Raw genomic sequence first — 17,498 nt, 5'->3', positions numbered from 1 at the left:
GCACCACCATCATCATATCATGATCTATATTTGCTTCACCATTTGGAATGTGCTACCTATCTCATGATCACTTGATAAACTAGGTTAGCACTTAGGGTTTCATCAATTCACCAAAACCAAACTAGAGCTTTCAGAGACGGTGTAGGATGAGTCGAGGGAGCGTTATGGAGCTGAGAGGGTCCAAGCTCCTCATGCCTCTTGTACACGTCATCGTCTTCCTCGTCCTCTTCCCCGTCCCCCTGTAGCTGCTTGATTTAAATCTACTTTGGTTTATTGTGGATATTCATTCATTTGCTTCATGTTTATAGGGTGCCAGGAAAAAGATACTATCAGCAATGGCTCATAGAAAGAGGAAGTCTTCGAAGTCATTGCCTACCAGTACCAGTTGAGCCATCTTTAAGCTTGTGTGGTAGCTAGACAACTTGTTGATCTCAAATAGGATTAAGTCCACTTTTGGTCCCTCAACTATTGTGTTGGTCTTAATTTTAACCCTCAACTATAAAACCGTCTAGTACTGGTACCCTAACTGTCAAAACCGTTCACTTTTAGCACCTGGGCGGGGGCAAGGCTATTTTGATCGACATTGAGCGGTTTTGACAAGCCAGCAACTAGTAGGAAAGCACCAGGCAAGCGGTGCCACTACACCAGGCAGCAGCAATGCAGCACATCCACTCATCATCGACTCTTCGTCCAAACACCCCCAGCCATGGGCGACTACGCTCGCTCCATTGTCCTGCCCCCCGCACGCACAACATAAGCAACAGCAGCCCTGATGGCCGCCGTCGTCGTGTCCTCCGCCACAGCCTGCTTCCTCTCTTCGTTCCCGCCGCCACGCCGCCGTGTCATTTCCTCAAGCACCTCACGCGTGTCGCGGCCACCAAGCCCGCGCCAGCCTCCGCCTCCTCGCTCGCCCTCCCCTCATCGTGGCCATGGGCGTGGCTACGGCGGCTCCACGAGCTAGTCCCCGGCGAGGCCACGGGGCGGCTACTATCGTCGGTCGCAGGCTCCCTCATCGTGGCGCTCGCCTCCTCATTGCTGGTCCTCGGCGATGCCGGTGTGGCATCTGCGTTTGTGGTCTCCACACCCTGGAAGCTGCAGGTAGACGAGCTCGCCACCGTGTGCCTCTTCCAGGAGAACACGCCATCCATCGTCTACATCACCAACCTCGCCGTTAGGTGGGCCTACCCATTCCCGTCCCAAGGCTCGTCCACCATGGACGTGGCAACTTGCTCGCGCTTGCCCGATAGCAGCATGCATCTCAATCGCGCTCGCTCACCGGCCATGGCGTGGCCGCCTGCTCGTCCGGTGGCCCCCCGCTCGTGAGCCCGACGGGGTCGTGGTGCCTTCACCGCCGAGCATCAGGGCGTGGGAGTTGCCGGGGGCCGGTGAGCCCAACAGTGGTAGTGGTGCGGGCGCAAAGCAGTGGGGGCGTGCTCGCCCGCCTGGCAGCAGTGCAGCAGCTGCGCTCGCCGTCCATGGCCCAGCCGCCTGCTCGTTCGGTGGCGAAGCAGCGCGCACGCGCGAGCCCAACGACGGCTTGACTGGAGCTGCACCTCACTGTCTCATCCCTGTCGGCGCCGATTGCCCTGGTGGACCGGTCACCCCATCTGTCACCGTCCCCTAGCTCCGGCCGCCTCGTCCGTCACTGGGGCGCCGCGCCTGTAGTGGGGCCGAGCTTGCTTGTCTGAATACTGCTGCAGCCGGAGGAAGGAGAGGGAGGAAATGAGTGGGTGACACGTGGGCCCCACATGTCGCTGAGATGCAGCCCAGCATCCTATGTGGCAGTCAACGCCAGCGTGCGCGTGGTCAAAATCGCTCAACGTCGGTCAAAACAGCCTTGCCCCCGTCCAGGTGCTAAAAGTGAACGATTTTGACAGTTGGGGTACCAGTACTAGACGGTTTTGTAATTGAGGGTTAAAATTAGACCAACATAATAATTGAGGGGCCAAAAGTGGACTTAATCCTCTTAGATATGTGCAAGTGCATCATCGGCCCTGTTCGCTTCGCTTTAAAAAATAAGCCGAAATACTTTTTCGGTTGATTTGACGGGGGAGAAAAACACTGTTTTGGTTGAAAAAAAAATAAGCTGAAAACAGGCTGTTGATCAAGGCTGAGGCGGTGTATAAATAGACTTAATCGACTTGCAGAGTTAACTCCACTGACAGATTCCTATCGATCAAGGCTGAGGCGGCGTATAAATAGAGAACTCCGTGGTGTTTGTAGCGCTTGAAGGCAACTAACTGGTTGTTGATGTACCTATTCTGTGTTTTCGGAGTATTTGTTGATCATTGGGTGTTAATTCATGATGATGCCTTGGCGATTGTTTCCCCTTATTATGCGCTGCCCTGCCGACTGCCCTGTTCCTCGCTTAGGTCTTAAATAGCGGGCTATTAAAAATAGCAGTAATTTTTTTTCAACAGCTACGAGACTATAGCGATGCTACGATAGATAGCGCTTTTATAAAGAAAACATAAAAACACTAATAATTAATGAAAAAACATGACAAATAAGAAATTCGATGAACATAAATATATTTCTAAGGTTTCACGAGTCTAGATAAAATTACCAATATGACATTACAACATGGTTCATGAAAGTTCTAAAATACCAAATTAGTAGCAAATAATAAGTAGAAAATAACTGATTAAATTATCAAAATATATTAGTATTGGTAAAATCTGAAATAGCGTCGCTATTAGAACGCTAAAGGTTAAAATTAGCATAGCGGCACAAATAAAGATAATTTAGTGTTGAGTGTCTCCAGCGCTGTAGCCCGCTAGTTTTTTCCACGGTTCATCGTAAGGCGCTATGCTACGCAGCCTCGAGTCGTGTCCCACTACTTCACAGCTGCGCTCGTCCGCTCGAGAACCGGCATTTGCTCGACGCGTATCTCGGCAAACTCGAGGAAGGCGGCGGACCCATCGCGGTGGACCGGTCGGCTTACTGTGCGGCTGTGCCTCCTCTCACGTGCCTGTGTGCGTGTGGTGTGTGCATCGGGCATGTGCGACAGTGCGAGGGTGTTTCGTTCCGACGCGCAGCACGGGCAAATCCGCACCGTATATATCTGTGGGCCGCCTCCTTTCACCCGCAGGCCGCACCGCAGCCCCGCACCGCCTTTCACCGTCCCGTCCCATCCCCGTTCCCGTGCAGCACTAAACACAACCCTGCCGTGCGCCCAACCCCGTGCCGCGCGCGCGACTATGGCGGCGGCGACCGGCGCAGGCGCGGTGAGCGAGGGGATGCGTCGGCTCACGCAGCTCTCGCTCGTCTCCAAGGTCTGCTCGGAGCTGGAGCCCCACCTCGGCGTCGCCGACCGCGTCCTCGCCGAGTTCGTCGTCGACCTCGGCCGCGCCTCCGCCTCCGCCGCGGCCTTCGCCGCCGCGCTCAGGGACCACGGCTCCGAGCTGCCGGACTACCTCGTCCGCTCCCTCCACGCTGTCATCACCGCCATCCCCGACACCGCCCCGGCCCCCGGTGTCCCCGCATCCCGTGGTGCCCACGGTACAGGGGCGCGCGTGGACAGGGCGGCGGGGGAGGACGAGGACCACGAGCCGGAGCTGCACCAGGTGCGCCGGGGGAGGGTCACCCGCGTGGCCGACGCCGGGTGCTTCGTCCGCCTCGACGGCGGCCGCGAGGGCCTCGTGCACGTCTCCCAGATGCCCGGCCGCCGCCGCGCTGGCGCCACCGTTACGCGCGGCCAGGAGGTGTTCGTCAGGGTCGCCTCGGTGGACGGCGCCAAGCTGGGGCTGTCGATGCGAGACGTCGATCAGGATACCGGGAGGGATCTCCTGCCGATGCGTCGAAACCCTGGGAAGGAGGACGCGCCGAGGGCCAATCCGCCAGCTGATCGCGCTGGAGCCGCTGGGAGGAGGAAGGGGGTTTCTGGGATTTTCGTTCCCGATGAGGACGAGGGCGAGGCTGGTCCTGCGCCGCGCAGGCCAACTAGGCGGATGACCTCGCCGGAGAGGTGGGAGGTGAAGCAGCTGATTGCGTCGGGGGTGTTGGATGCCAAGGACTACCCGGTGTTGGATGAGGATGATCAGGGGATGTTTTACCAGGAGGAAGAAGTGGAGGAGCTTGAGATTGAACTCAATGAGGATGAGCCGGCGTTCTTGCGGGGGAAAAGGGCGATCCTCGGCTGACATGTCTCCGGTGAGGATTTCTATGAATCCTGAGGGGTCGATGAGCCGTGCGGCGGCACTGCAGTCTGCGCTTATTAAGGAGAGGCGTGATATTCGCACCCAGGAGCAAAGAGGAATGGTTGATGCAATCCCCAAGGACCTTAACCGGTCATGGGAGGATCCCATGTCAAGTGGTGGAAGGTATCTGATGCAGGAGCTGATGGGCACTGGACTATCAGCACAGAGTGTGCCGGAATGGAAGATGACATATGGGAAGGCTGGTACATATGGGCAGAAGTCGAGGCTTTCGATTCAGGAGCAGAGACAAAGCCTTCCAATATTCAGGCTGAAAAAGGAGCTGATCAATGCTGTTAATGACAACCAAGTTTTGGTGGTTATCGGCGAGACTGGCTCAGGGAAAACAACCCAGGTTACGCAATACCTTGCCGAGGCAGGATATACTACAAAGGGAAAGATTGCGTGTACTCAACCTCGCAGGGTTGCTGCAGAGTCAATTGCAAAGCGAGTAGCAGAGGAGGTTGGCTGTCGAGTGGGTGAGGAAGTTGGTTATTCTATACGCTTTGATGACTGCACAGGACCTGAAACTGTCATCAAGTACATGACAGACGGCATGCTCCTACGTGAGATTTTGATGGATGGAGACCTGTCTTCTTATTCAGTGGTCATGCTTGATGAGGCACATGAGAGAACCATCTACACAGACATTCTCTTCAGTTTGCTAAAGCAGCTAATTAAGCGGAGAAGTGACCTCAAGTTAATAGTCACTTCAGCCACTCTTGATGCAGAGAAGTTCTCTGGTTATTTTTTTGATTGCAATATTTTCACAATTCCTGGAAGAACGTTTCCAGTTGAGATACTGCATACAAAACAGCCAGAGAGTGACTACATGGATGCTGCACTGATCACGGTATTGCAGATCCATCTGACTGAACCCAAAGGAGATATCCTATTGTTCCTGACTGGCCAGGAAGAGATTGATCATGCTTGCGAACGTCTCCATGAGAGGATGAAGGCATTCGGTGGGGACATACCAGAGCTGATAATTTGTCCTGTGTACAGTGCTCTTCCTACCGAAGTTCAATCAAAGATATTCGAACAGGCTCCTCCTGGTAAGAGGAAGGTGGTCGTGGCCACCAACATAGCGGAAGCATCTATTACCATAGATGGCATTTACTATGTTGTTGACCCCGGCTTCGCAAAGCTAAATGTTTATAACCCAAAACTAGGGCTGGATTCACTGGTTATCACCCTGATCTCTCAGGCGTCAGCTAAGCAAAGAGCAGGGCGTGCTGGGCGTACAGGTCCAGGTAAATGTTACCGTCTATACACTGAGAGTGCCTATCGCAATGAAATGCCACCAACAACGACTCCAGAAATTCAGAGGGCCAACTTGGGGTCGACGGTTCTTAATATGAAGGCAATGGGAATAAATGACCTTTTGTCATTTGACTTCATGGATCCTCCAGCATCTCAAGCACTCATATCGGCTATGGAACAACTGTACAGTCTTGGTGCGTTAGATGAAGAGGGTCTTCTTACCAGGCTAGGGAGAAAGATGGCCGAATTTCCACAAGAACCACCTCTTTCTAAGATGCTCCTTGCTAGTGTAGACCTTGGATGCAGTGACGAAATACTGACAATCATTGCAATGATTCAAACTGGGAACATATTCTATCGACCAAGGGAGAAGCAAGCACAAGCAGATCGGAAAAGATCTAACTTTTTCCAGCTGGAAGGTGATCATCTCACCCTACTCACTGTGTATGAGGCATGGAAGGCAAAGGGGTTTTCAGGACCATGGTGTGTTGAGAATTTCATTCAGGTAAACTCACTAAGGAGGGCACAGGACGTGAGGAAACAGCTTCTTGAGATTATGGACAAGTTCAAGCTCAATGTCATCTCTGCCGGGAACAATTCCACCAAGATAGGGAAAGCCCTTGCCGCTGGATTCTTCTTCCACGCTGCAAGGAAGGACCCCAGTGGAGGGTACCGTACCCTCGCTGATCATCAGCAGGTTTATATCCACCCGAGCAGTGCTCTCTTTCACCAGCAGCCACAGTGGGTGATCTACCATGAAATTGTTATGACAACGAAAGAGTATATGAGGGAGGTCACGGCGGTGGATCCAAGATGGTTAGTAGAGTTGGCACCGAGGTTCTATAGGTCGGCGGACCCAATGAAGATCAGTAAGCGAAAGCGCCAAGAAAGGATCGAGCCTTTGTACGATAGATACAATGAGCCCAACTCGTGGCGCCTGAGCAAGCGGCGCTGGTGATTTTTCATCATTTCTTGCAGATCTTTGATGTAATGCTACTGTAGTGTACATATTAAGGTGCTCTTTTAATGCATATGCTCGGATGATTGCAATGCATGAGATATGTAATAGTTTTCTCTTCTTAAAGTTGTAAGGCTTATAAGGAGTACTTTGTTCCCTTTTGAACAGGACGCCAAATGATGATGAGCTTATCACAGTGATTTGCTTGTTTTCTGCTGCTGCTGCTGCTGGTTTGATTGAAACTGATTGGATGTTTATTACAGTGTGGTTACACATTAAATCTGGGTATCCTTATATGTAGCAAAAACTATCATATTTGAGAAGATACCTCTTATGACTGGATCTGTGATGATATACAACAGGTTGAAAGATGGACATGGACCAATGAGGTACTGATTTTAGGTCTGGTGTTGTCCTTGTATTAGCCTTTTGCTGTTTGAGCTTATAGCTTTGTAGGAACCTTCTGTTTCGATGTGCTCCGATCTGTGTTTCCTTTGGCTGGATTGTTGAGCTATTCTTGAACAATAAAATGCTAGTTTCATGATTATTGGTGCCAGATTCTGGAGGTTATGTTTTTGTCTTACATCTTCATTTTTTAAATGCCAGGCTCCAACACCATTGTGTTTTATGCTCAGTTAGATCCTGCTGTTGCTGGAGCTGTGCACTGATGCTTTATTTTCCATCTTGTGCTGCATTTGGATGGCTGGTTAAAGATTACAGAAGCTCTGTGAGACAAATACCATGCAGAGACAGTTGTTGCTTCAGTTGTTCATTTATTTTCTGCTTTCCCCCTCTGTTCACTCTTTGCTGACCCCTGACCTGGCTTTTACGCACAAATTCCTCCTGTAGATCACAGGTTGCACCGAACAGAAGTTCAAATCATGTAGAGGTATGAAGCTGCAGTCTGAAATTTGAAAGTATTCATCTTGCTTAAGATGAATTTCTGTAAGACAGTGAAAGCAGCAGCGCATCAGAAAGGCTGCAAAACTCTCCATGGCCGCTGCAACCGCGGGCTAGGCATGATCCTGCTGGCAATGCCAATGGAGAGTACTCATCGATGACAGCCTTGGCACGGCTCAGGTGCCTTCCCTCGCGATCATTCTCATTGTCTAGTTCTCAGTTAAAAAACCAAAGTATCTATGCAGGTTCCCAGTTCAAAGAGGAAATCTATCAATCGTGGAAACTTTTATGTGCCTCCTTTTAGGCTTATAGGCACTTGACATTGCTTGGGGTTCTATGAGGCTCCGCAGACACTGGGCAACACAATGAGACCACACTTCTGATGTTATTGATCTTCAGAAAGTACTATGGGCAATGGGATTTGGCATTTGGTGGTTCATCAGACTTGCGGTTAGCAGAAGTGACTGCGCTAATCCCTTAAACTGTTCGATTACTGATTGCAACTTTTGGAGAATATGGCTGTGCGGTGGCACACGCTGATGCTGCTTCGTGTGCTCAATATGCCCAAACGCCCTGCCATTTATCTCCATATGTTCTCATTTAGGGCTCTTAACATGTGTTTGGAAGTTTCATTCTCAGTCGTATTCTTTCCAACAAAATGATGTGTGATGAGTTTCTGTATATGGACTCTGGACTAAAAAAAATTCAGGACTCAGGAGGCATTCAACTTGACAGAAATACCAATTACATTTTCTTCTGTTTGTATCTTGTATGACTCATGAACTAAGGAAATGCTGACTAGACAATTCAGTTGTATACTGAATATCATCATCTAATGCTTGAGGTACACCAAAACTTCAGTGTTACTCTTTATTACTCTTGTTGATTTTCTTAGTGACTTAGTTTATATGATCTTGTAAGATGTAACCCAAACAAAGGAATCAATCTATCTGTGAGTAGGCTGTTGATTCAAGAGGGAAACCCTAAGCATGAAGAAAGGTATAAGTTACTGCAGGAAGAAAGAAGTCACCCGAGTCTCCTGAGATCACCACAAGACCCATCTGGGAAGAAAAGACAAGAATGAAGTACAGAAGAAGCAAAGACCTAATCCTCTACATCTAATTTTCATGCTCCCCTTTCCATTTGCAGTAATGCATTGCTCATTTCTCTACTTATAGAGGAAGAGGATCATACATCAGCTTGGCTCAAGGATTACAAAGTGAGGAAAGAGATCTGAAAAGGTAAATTTCCTATTCATAATTTCATCAACTTGTTCTGTCATTAGAATTTTAATTCAACATGGAGATCTTGTGAATACTTCATCAAACTTGTTCAATCTTGTGCTTTTCCATTGCTTGCACTTTCTGGTTCTTGTGCTGCTGCTTTATAACCTGTAATTTCAGGTTAGCTTGTTCTAGTGTCCTATTCTTCCATGTATGATTAAGGCCAACATACTATTAACATTAACATACTTACAGGTCCTAGATGCCTCAAAGAACACAAATGTTAGTTCTAATGTAAATTGTAGAACATTATGGCTTTCATGTTAGACATAGAACACAATAGTTGCACATTAAGCTCCTAAAACAGAGCTTAAATTATGTAAGATCATGGGGGACATTTACTCATTGGTAAATTGTTAAATTGTTTCTGCTTACGCAACTATTTTGTCTAGTTAATTATTAGTTGTATGCAACATCTGCTTGAACTGAGCCAATAGTTTCAGATGGCTATCTATTTCCCCCATTATCCATTCCCTCTAGTTTTGCCTTTCTAGCAATTGGGCTGCGCTTATTTTTGTCCATCTATCTTCTAGAGATGGCTGTCCCACAAGTTGACAAGAAAATGCTTGGTGAACTTGAAGCCATGGGATTCCCAACTGCTCGTTCAGTTAGGGCACTCCATTTTTCAGGTATGTATTTTCAAACAAACTTACTATGTACAGGTTTGCATCAATGTTTTTCTGTACCAAAGATAGGTTGATAATACACCAAATAGAAACTATGACATTTGGTCCCTTCTATGGTTGCAAAAGTTATGTTTGTGTATTTGTGCCCATCCAGCTATTCTTCCATGGTTTGTGTGTTTTCGCTATTCACTAATGGCATTGGCAGTTGATAGATATGCCATTTCATAAAAATGGAAATTTTGCAAAGCTCTAGCAACATATTTGTTATAAATATTCAGTATATTATTTCTTTAGTACGTAGTTAAATGAATTGGAGAGGTAATAATATGTCTTGATCAGGTAATTCCAATCTTGAATCTGCTGTAAACTGGCTTCTGGAACATGAAAGTGACCCAGACATTGATCAGCTACCATTGGTAGGTTATTTCTTAACAATGAATATTCTTCATTAGCAGAAGTCCTTTCTCATGAGCATTACTCCGTGTTCTAAAATTATTCTCAATAGAGGGAACTGTAAGGGAGTGTTTGGTTGCTTGCTGGAGGTCGCCATGCCACAGCTGTGGCTCGTCATAGAAAACGAAGGCAGCTGCTTGGTTTGTAACGCACCTGAGGCTGCCACAGAAAATCGCAGTAGAAAAGTTGCCACATAGTGTGGCGGCGAAATTTCACGCCACAAGTGCGGCGCGCCGCACCTTGCCGCATCTTAGGCGTGGCAGGCGGTGGCTGGTAACCAAACAGGAAGAAGTTTTCACTTCATGCAATTTGACAGCAAGCTAGCCTGTACATATAAATAACCACGAATTATTTGGTTTGAGATTGTAGCTTGGAACCTTTTCAAATGTTTCTAATATGAGGCTGTGAAGCAACTGGCATCATAATACTTGACGCTATATTTATATTTTCGATCAGGTTGTATAGTCATGTGAACATTACTGTCACAATGTCACTACATTTGAAACAATTTGTTTTGATTGGTCCCTTGTATGGTCTAGGTTCCAAGAGAAATAAGCATTGAATGTGGTGACACATCAAATGAAGTAAGAAATGACGTTCAAGAAACGAGGTTTGTTTCTGTTCCTTAAATGATTTCATAGAAGATTTTCTATGGAAACGTCATAGTACCATTTCAGTGGAAAAACTATCAAATCCCATTCACTAGGAAATGGAATTATCAAATGATTAGTGATCATGTTAGTTCTTGTAAATGTGCTTATGCATAATGTAAGTTTAATAGGAACAAGTCATTCAGTTAAATGCTTGTGTTCCTGAATAGTCAGATATACTTGGGTGGCTCAATGCATGTATTGATCCACATTTCTTTTTCTTGCTATGTATGTTGTTGCAGTGTAAAATGTATGACATACTTGTCTTGCAGGGATACTGTAGAGGAGCAGAAACCTGAAGAACAGACTGAAACTGGAAGACAGAATGTACTTAGTTTCTTCTTTTTTGATATATCAAATATTTCCTTTAAAATTCCATACCATTTTTTTGAAGTAAAATTTCATACCATATTGAGTTACATGCACCGACAAATTTACCCAAAAGCTTAAGCTATGCAGAATGGTTGGAGTGTAATCATGCTTTTAACATTCAACAAGTTCGCTTACCAATATATTATGATTTAGTGTGTTGCTACCACTTGCTAGCATCTTTCTTTCAGCCTCATATGGGCTGGAATTAGTGTTCCATTCTTTGTAACATTTTTTGTCACACCCAAACTTCTCTCTTAGGAGTCATCCCAGTTGGAACGAGAACCAAATGCAGATGAACAGGAGGAACAAGATAGAAAGAGGTGTGTACCTTCCTTTTCATTATTAGTAGTAAGCTGCTCGCATTTTGTTTATCACACATTCACCCTAGTAACACACTTGTACTTCTCAGGATATTAGCACTATACAAGCAAAAACGAGACGAGGAAGGAAGAGCAAGAGGGCGAATACGAAATCAATTACAAGAGGATCAGGTATTGCGATTTTTTCATAATTCTGAGTAAAAATGTAATACGTACTACAGCAGGAAGTACAAAATGTGCTTTCTTGCACTGTCTTAAGTATATCCTGTGGCCATTTTCTTGTCCACTGAATGTTCCATATTGTTTCTATAGAGGGAGAGGATTCGAGCTGCTAAAGATCTTATGGAAGCAAAGCGAACTCTTGAGGAAAATCAAAGGAAGCGGTATGTTTCATATGCATGTCTCACATGCACTATTTCCAACTCCAGATTGCTTCTTGAAGAAGTGATATTTTTGTTTACCGTAGGATGATGGAAACTCGGATAGCAGATCAAGAGGAGGAGAAAAGAGCAAGAGAGAGAATACGACAGCGTATAGCATATGATAAGGTCTGTTGCAGCATGCTAAAATTCTGCTTAATTTATACAAACAATTCTGTAGTCCTTACTGTAATTTTTTTCTGCATGCTCATAATTCATCCAATAAATCCTTTATTTTTTTGACATTTTTATTATCTTGGATTTCCGCATTGAAAAAATCGCCACTCTATGTTTATCCATTGAAAAAATCGCCACTCTATGTTTATCAGAGTCAGATGAAACATCGCAGCCTTTCTTTATATTTTTTGTGCACTGTGTAGATTTTATTAAACCAAGTAGTTCCCATTGGTTACGATCAAGGTTACCTTTAAATCATGAATTGTGTTCAAGGTCGCTTGCTGTCACAAAAGTGACGTCATTTTCTTATTCTTTAGCAGCTGCATCTCATTTGTCTATTTCCTTCAAAGTTTTCCAGTGATATGCGTCCCGATGCCTGAGTCTTATCCTTCTGTGCAGGCAGAAAGAAGGAGAAGGCTTGGTTTGCCGCAGGAAAATCCTAGTGCTTCAGCTGCAGTCATAACGCCCACAAAGGTAGAAATGTCTTTCTACCATACTTCTACATCTCATGAGTGAAACCTCCAAGCACATTCGTCACATACATTTTTAACTGCAGGTAAAACATGTCGAACGCATCGTAACATCAGAACAGCTGAGAAACTGCCTGCGAACTCTGAAGAAGAATCACAAGGTATAAAATGATCCCTTGCAGATGCTAATTTTGGTCCATCTTGCTCTTAGTATTTCAACTGGCACAGAAGCATTGGCGATGCTGAATATGATGCTTTGTGAATATACTTGGTTTAGATCAATGTTCCAGGCATGCTCAGCATTTGCCTTTCTTAGCCTGTCTTTTGATCTAATATAGGATGGGTGTCGTTGTGTTTCACAAAAAAATTGCTTGTCACTAAACAAATACAGAAATACGACTGGATAAGGCATTAGATCTCTATGTTACTCAGACACCACAAATCATTGATGAATGTTTTTTTCCTACACCTTACTTGTAGGAGGACCCTGCTGCAGTCACAAGAGCGTACCAAATATTGCTCAAGATCGTTGCCAACATAGTAAAGAACCCAGAAGAGGAAAAGTTCAGGAGGATCCGGCTCAGCAACCCTGTTTTCAAGGTAGAAACCAAGAGGACCAGGCGCACCCTGTATTTTTCAGAATGATCTGATCTCATCTCACCCCCATATCTTCAATTCACACATCGTGCTCTCTGCAACAACAGGACAGGGTGGGCAGCCTGCAAGGTGGCGTGGAGTTCCTGGAGCTGTGCGGGTTCCAGCGGCTCAGCGCCATGGGCTACCTGGTGATGCCGAGGGACAAGATCGACATGGCGCTCCTCAACGCCGCCGGGGTCGAGATCGCGTCGGCCATGGAGAACCCCTACTTCGGGCTGCTGTCCAAGTGAACGGAACGGCCATCATCGCTGCTTTCCTACGAGCCCATGATACTGCTATGGATGTACAGTACTATCACTCGAACGGGCTTTAAACTGTAACGGATCGGCCCGTCACGGCTTGACGTCCCTGTCGCCGGTGACGTTGTACAGAGTAACCCCCGGCGAAAATATAAACGTGTCACAAGGCCATGCGTGAAGTGAATTGGAGAATCTCATTCAGGATAAAGCGAAATGCACCATGCACAATGGTGTAGGGTAGGGGATGGTGCATTTGTGTTTTCGAGTACTCGGGTTCCTCACCGTACAACTCGTACACGGGCACTTCGGCAGGCAGGCCTGAGGCCAGGGCTAGGCGGCTAGCCATGGTGACATAGGCCTGTTTGTGAGGGTGGCCCGGCTGCGCTCTTGACTGCAACTTCCATGTTTGGTGCACCTAGCCCAATTTTGGAGTCTGGCCCGCACAAGATCTAAAGCAGCTTGGGCCGGTGCACCTAGCCCAACTTTGGAGCCTGGTCTGCACGAGATCTAAAGCAGACCGTGACTGATACGGTTACTTCCTTCTCCTTTCCCTCACCTTCCGCTCCTCTCCCCAGCGTCCGGCGCCGGCACGGCCAGTGCGCGGCGGCGCGGCACCACCTCGTTGTCCTCCACGTCCTCCGGCCGCGCCTCCCTCGCCGCAGCGCGCGCCTCGCTCATGGACCTGCCTGTCCTCTACCCGTTCCAGGAGCTCGCCGCCGCTACCAACAGCTTCCTCGCGAAGCGCGCAGGTGGGGCCGCCTCCACCGCCTACTGGCGCTGCTCCCTCCGCGGCCGCGACGCAGCCCTTTTCCAGCTCCAGCGTCGTCCCGGTGCAGCGTCCAGCAGGTCGCCGCCGACGTCGCGCAGGGGCTCGAGTACGTCCACCACCACGCGGTCAACAGCTCCGGCGCGGCCCCGTCCCAAGCTCCGGCGGCCACGGGCAAGCGCAGGTCGCTGGCTCGAGCTGCTACCGCTTCGGGCGCGCGCTGGCGAGCTCCGGCCGCTGCCGCCTCGGGCGCCCGAACGGCAGCTCCGCCGCTGTGCCGCGCCCCGCCCAGCCCCTACCCCGCCGTGGCTGCTCGCGGCCTCTCCTTCCTCGGCTCCGGCCCCTGTCCGGCGACCACAGCGGGCCACCCCTCCCTCTCCGGCTCCAGCCCCTGTCCGGCGAACCCCGCGGGCCTCGTTCCCTTCGCGTCGGCGCGGACACGGCGGGTCGCTGCTGCGCAGCTGGCCACTACTGCGAGGTGGAGGCACTGTCGCTCGCTCAGCCTCTCCCTCCCCATCTTCTTCCTCCTGGTCTGCAATGGCGCCGGAGAAGGGCAGCGGCAGCGGCGGCGACTTCTTGGCCGAGGTGGGTGAGTCCATGCCGCTCGCGCTGCACGTGTTCGATGAAATGGCAGTGACAATGTGTGGGGGGTAATGTTACCATGTTTTGAGTCCAGGGTCACCGCATCTATCTGTACATGCAAATCAAACACGATCTCGGCTCTGCTGGGTCACGTTACCCAACAAGAGCAGTTGTACCACTTGGAACTGGCCTGGGCCTGACGGACGGGCCGAGCCGGCCTGAACCACCCTCACAAACACGCCCATGGTGTACACGAGCTGGGAAGGGTGAGGCAGTGACTGTCACTGTGTTGGCGATGGGGGCAAAGCATTGAATGGCTTTTATTCTCTCTTGGAGCGAGCGACGGAACGGATGGGGAAAAGACCCGTGCTGTATGCCGGCACATGACATGCTTTGCGCAACCTACTTGCTCGTCTTCGGAGCTTCAATTCTGGGCTGGCGAGCGGATGGGATCATGGGATTGGGAGGTGTCACTACTAGACTACGTCCTGGAATGCATGTGGACCACGCCACGCATACGCATCCTTCATCCTTGGGGCTTCCGCATCTGGCCATTTAGAATTGGTAGGTTGCTACATGTCACCAGTCTCGTATGTCGTCTTGTATATTGGCACGTAGGATTTTTATTGATATGGAGGAAAGAGAGAGGAGAGAGAGAAAAAAGTCGTTGTTTCACGAAACAATCATTTCATGAGCTAAAATTTAGGACTATAAGACAACTATTTTATCATTGTATGAGTTATTGTTCCCATACAACTCACTAACTCTACTTTTATTCTATGTATAAATTAAGGAATTACGAGTCACTACGAAACAACTTAAAAAACAATCATTGTATACGTTGTCTACTAAATTGTCTTAAAATTACGTGGCACTATATGAGATCGCCGGTGAGACAAGATCAATGTATTTGCCCTTATGAGCATCCTAAAAGGGCGCAAGCTTGTGTCGATGTACCGTTTTCAGAAACAATGCAGGTTGGATGAGCGCACCGAAACCGTTTTTAGAAACGATGCAGGTTGGATGAGCGCATCCTTGTTTACTTCGCTGAAAAGCTAGGCTGAAAAATATTATTGACTGATTTATTATGAGAAAAAAATACTATTGTACCATGACTATAAGACATGGCAGCCTTGGTACACCACACGGCAGCAGAGGAAGGAGCTTGGATCAGATGGATCTTCTCTAGCTCCTCGCAGTCCTAGGATTATTGGAAGATGGGCTCTCTGCTGCTACTTAAAGGCAAGGGATGGATCTGCGTCCGCATCTCACGCATAGAGTACGGATGTGGCCATGTACTGTACAGTACGCGGCGTCTTGTACGGACTCTTTGTTTGGACGTATGCATGACCTGATGAACGTCACAACAGTCCTACTGCTATAGTTGGCCAACGGGCTGGCCCGGCACGCGTGCCTTCTAGGCTCTGTCCCTCCGGGTCTTGTGTCTGGCCTTTCAATCTTTGACCTAAACATGGTATTATGGGTCGAAATTCGTGCTGTACCGGCCTGATAAGCATGGTCAAATTCGCAGGTCGTGTTAGCCCATAGCTCATTGCCCTTAAAACATCTCAAACTGTTTCTCTCATCCAACACTTCTCCATTTTCACAATTCATTTATATTTCAGTATTTCACATTCACAAGTAATAAACTGATCACATATTCTAAATTCTAACAAAAGCCACCAAAAAAGGCAAGGGAATTAAGATAACTGAGCTGTTTGTGCAATGTTGCCTCATTAAAAATCTTTCTATGTAAAACTCACCCTTGTGAGAAACCTTAGAAAGAAAAAAATAGTGCATCACAGCTCTTAATTAAGTCTTAAACCATTGTTCACCGGTATCAGTCACACATCACACATACAAAGATAACAGATCACTCTCAAGTCTCACATACTAAGTACCAATATAAGCCACAGATGTAGATCCAAATGTGCCAGCCCCAGATGTGCTAGCAGCAGCAGCCCCAGATGCATCTTCATCAAGATAAAGATTCTTGAAGGAGTCTTCTAACTTTTGGTTGTCAACAACATGCTGTAACTTTCTTTCTTCTAACTTCCAATCCTTTATGCAAGCCACTATCTCCACAGTTTCAGGCAACAAGCGTCGTCGCCGCTCTTCAATTATTCTTCCGGTCAAGCTGAAACATGATTCTAAAGAGACAGTAGAAACAGAAACAGACATAATATCTCTAGTCATTATAGATAGGATATGATAGGTTAGTTTATGGTCACGCCATCAGAGAAGTAAGTCGAAGTCATCCTCATATGCAGTGGCATTGTCACTGTCTAGATAAGTTGTGAGCTCACAACCAGCAGTAGAAGCAGATTGAGATGAAGTGCAGGTAGAGGTAGGGGAAGGACCAACAACACCAGATGATGCAGGGCCTCTAAAGATTCTTCCCCATGTCTATTTTTTTCTTACATGTATGGCTTGTAGGCTGTGCAGGCCTCTGAGACCTAGCTGCATCGAACTTTCTCTCATATTTGTTAAACAACTTGTAAATTTCAGTTTTTACATTAGCATAATATGAACTGTAATCAACACCAGTGTTCTCTTTAAGTATTTGCAAAACATTAAATAAACCTCTCAACTTAGCTTTAGGATCTAGAATGAAAGCAAATGAATATAACAGAGGTATATCCTGCCAATATTTAAAGAATTTAAGCTCCATAGGATAGACAACAGCTATTAGATTTTGATCTTTTTTACTTGCATACAAATAAGAAGCAATGTCTAGCAGATGGTGCAGAATAAATGGACTAGTTGGATAATAAACACCAGAAAGAATAATTGTGGATTCATAAAATATTTCTAGGAACTCTAATATCTTTTCTGCTATATACCAATGCCTTGCAGTCAACAATGTTGAGCCATAATTTACATTAATGAACACAGAAAAAACATTCTTATATGGAACCAAGTGTTTAAGTATAAGGTATGTAACATTCCATCTAACATCCATATCTAAGCCAAACTTTCTAGGTCTAACACCCTGAGCAGAACAATAGTTCTTAAACATAACAATTCTTTTATTAGAAGAATTTAAGAAATTAATAGCAGTTCTAAAATCTTCTGTGTAAGGTTTGAACCTCTTTAAACTAGATTTTATAATCAGATTAATGATATGATAAGCACAACATTGATGCACAAGACTATACTTACGCTGA

General features: G+C 47.1%; 1 protein-coding gene and 1 pseudogene across 1 annotated transcript; both read left to right on the top strand.

Annotated features, from left to right (window-relative positions):
- The first annotated feature begins 3,079 nt into the window (after window positions 1-3,079).
- LOC136476816 (probable pre-mRNA-splicing factor ATP-dependent RNA helicase DEAH5) lies at window positions 3,080-6,630 on the top strand (annotated as a pseudogene).
- A 38-nt stretch (window positions 6,631-6,668) lies between these two features.
- On the top strand, window positions 6,669-13,494 carry LOC136476817 (uncharacterized). The gene is made up of 15 exons (XM_066474771.1): window positions 6,669-6,806; window positions 7,024-8,161; window positions 8,278-8,558; window positions 9,134-9,229; window positions 9,566-9,642; window positions 10,219-10,289; window positions 10,602-10,656; window positions 10,960-11,021; window positions 11,111-11,192; window positions 11,334-11,404; window positions 11,488-11,569; window positions 12,017-12,091; window positions 12,174-12,248; window positions 12,568-12,687; window positions 12,792-13,494. The coding sequence occupies exons 4-15, from the start codon at window positions 9,136-9,138 to the stop codon at window positions 12,972-12,974; spliced, it is 1,047 nt and encodes a 348-aa protein (XP_066330868.1). The 5' UTR covers window positions 6,669-6,806; window positions 7,024-8,161; window positions 8,278-8,558; window positions 9,134-9,135; the 3' UTR covers window positions 12,975-13,494.
- Window positions 13,495-17,498: the final 4,004 nt, after the last annotated feature.

Source organism: Miscanthus floridulus, chromosome 8 (assembly GCF_019320115.1).
Source record: "Miscanthus floridulus cultivar M001 chromosome 8, ASM1932011v1, whole genome shotgun sequence".
NCBI lineage: Eukaryota > Viridiplantae > Streptophyta > Magnoliopsida > Poales > Poaceae > Miscanthus > Miscanthus floridulus.
The sequence above is the reverse complement of the archived record's forward strand: the minus strand, read 5'-3'. Positions and strand labels throughout refer to the sequence as shown.

Excerpts from the sequence above, each read along its gene's own strand:
- LOC136476817 (XM_066474771.1), top strand. The coding sequence starts at position 9,136 with ATGGCTGTCCCACAAGTTGACAAGAAAATGCTTGGTGAACTTGAAGCC. Across the intron at positions 10,290-10,601 it reads AATGACGTTCAAGAAACGAG|GGATACTGTAGAGGAGCAGA; the intron begins GTTTGTTTCTGT and ends CTTGTCTTGCAG. Across the intron at positions 12,688-12,791 it reads TCAGCAACCCTGTTTTCAAG|GACAGGGTGGGCAGCCTGCA; the intron begins GTAGAAACCAAG and ends CTGCAACAACAG.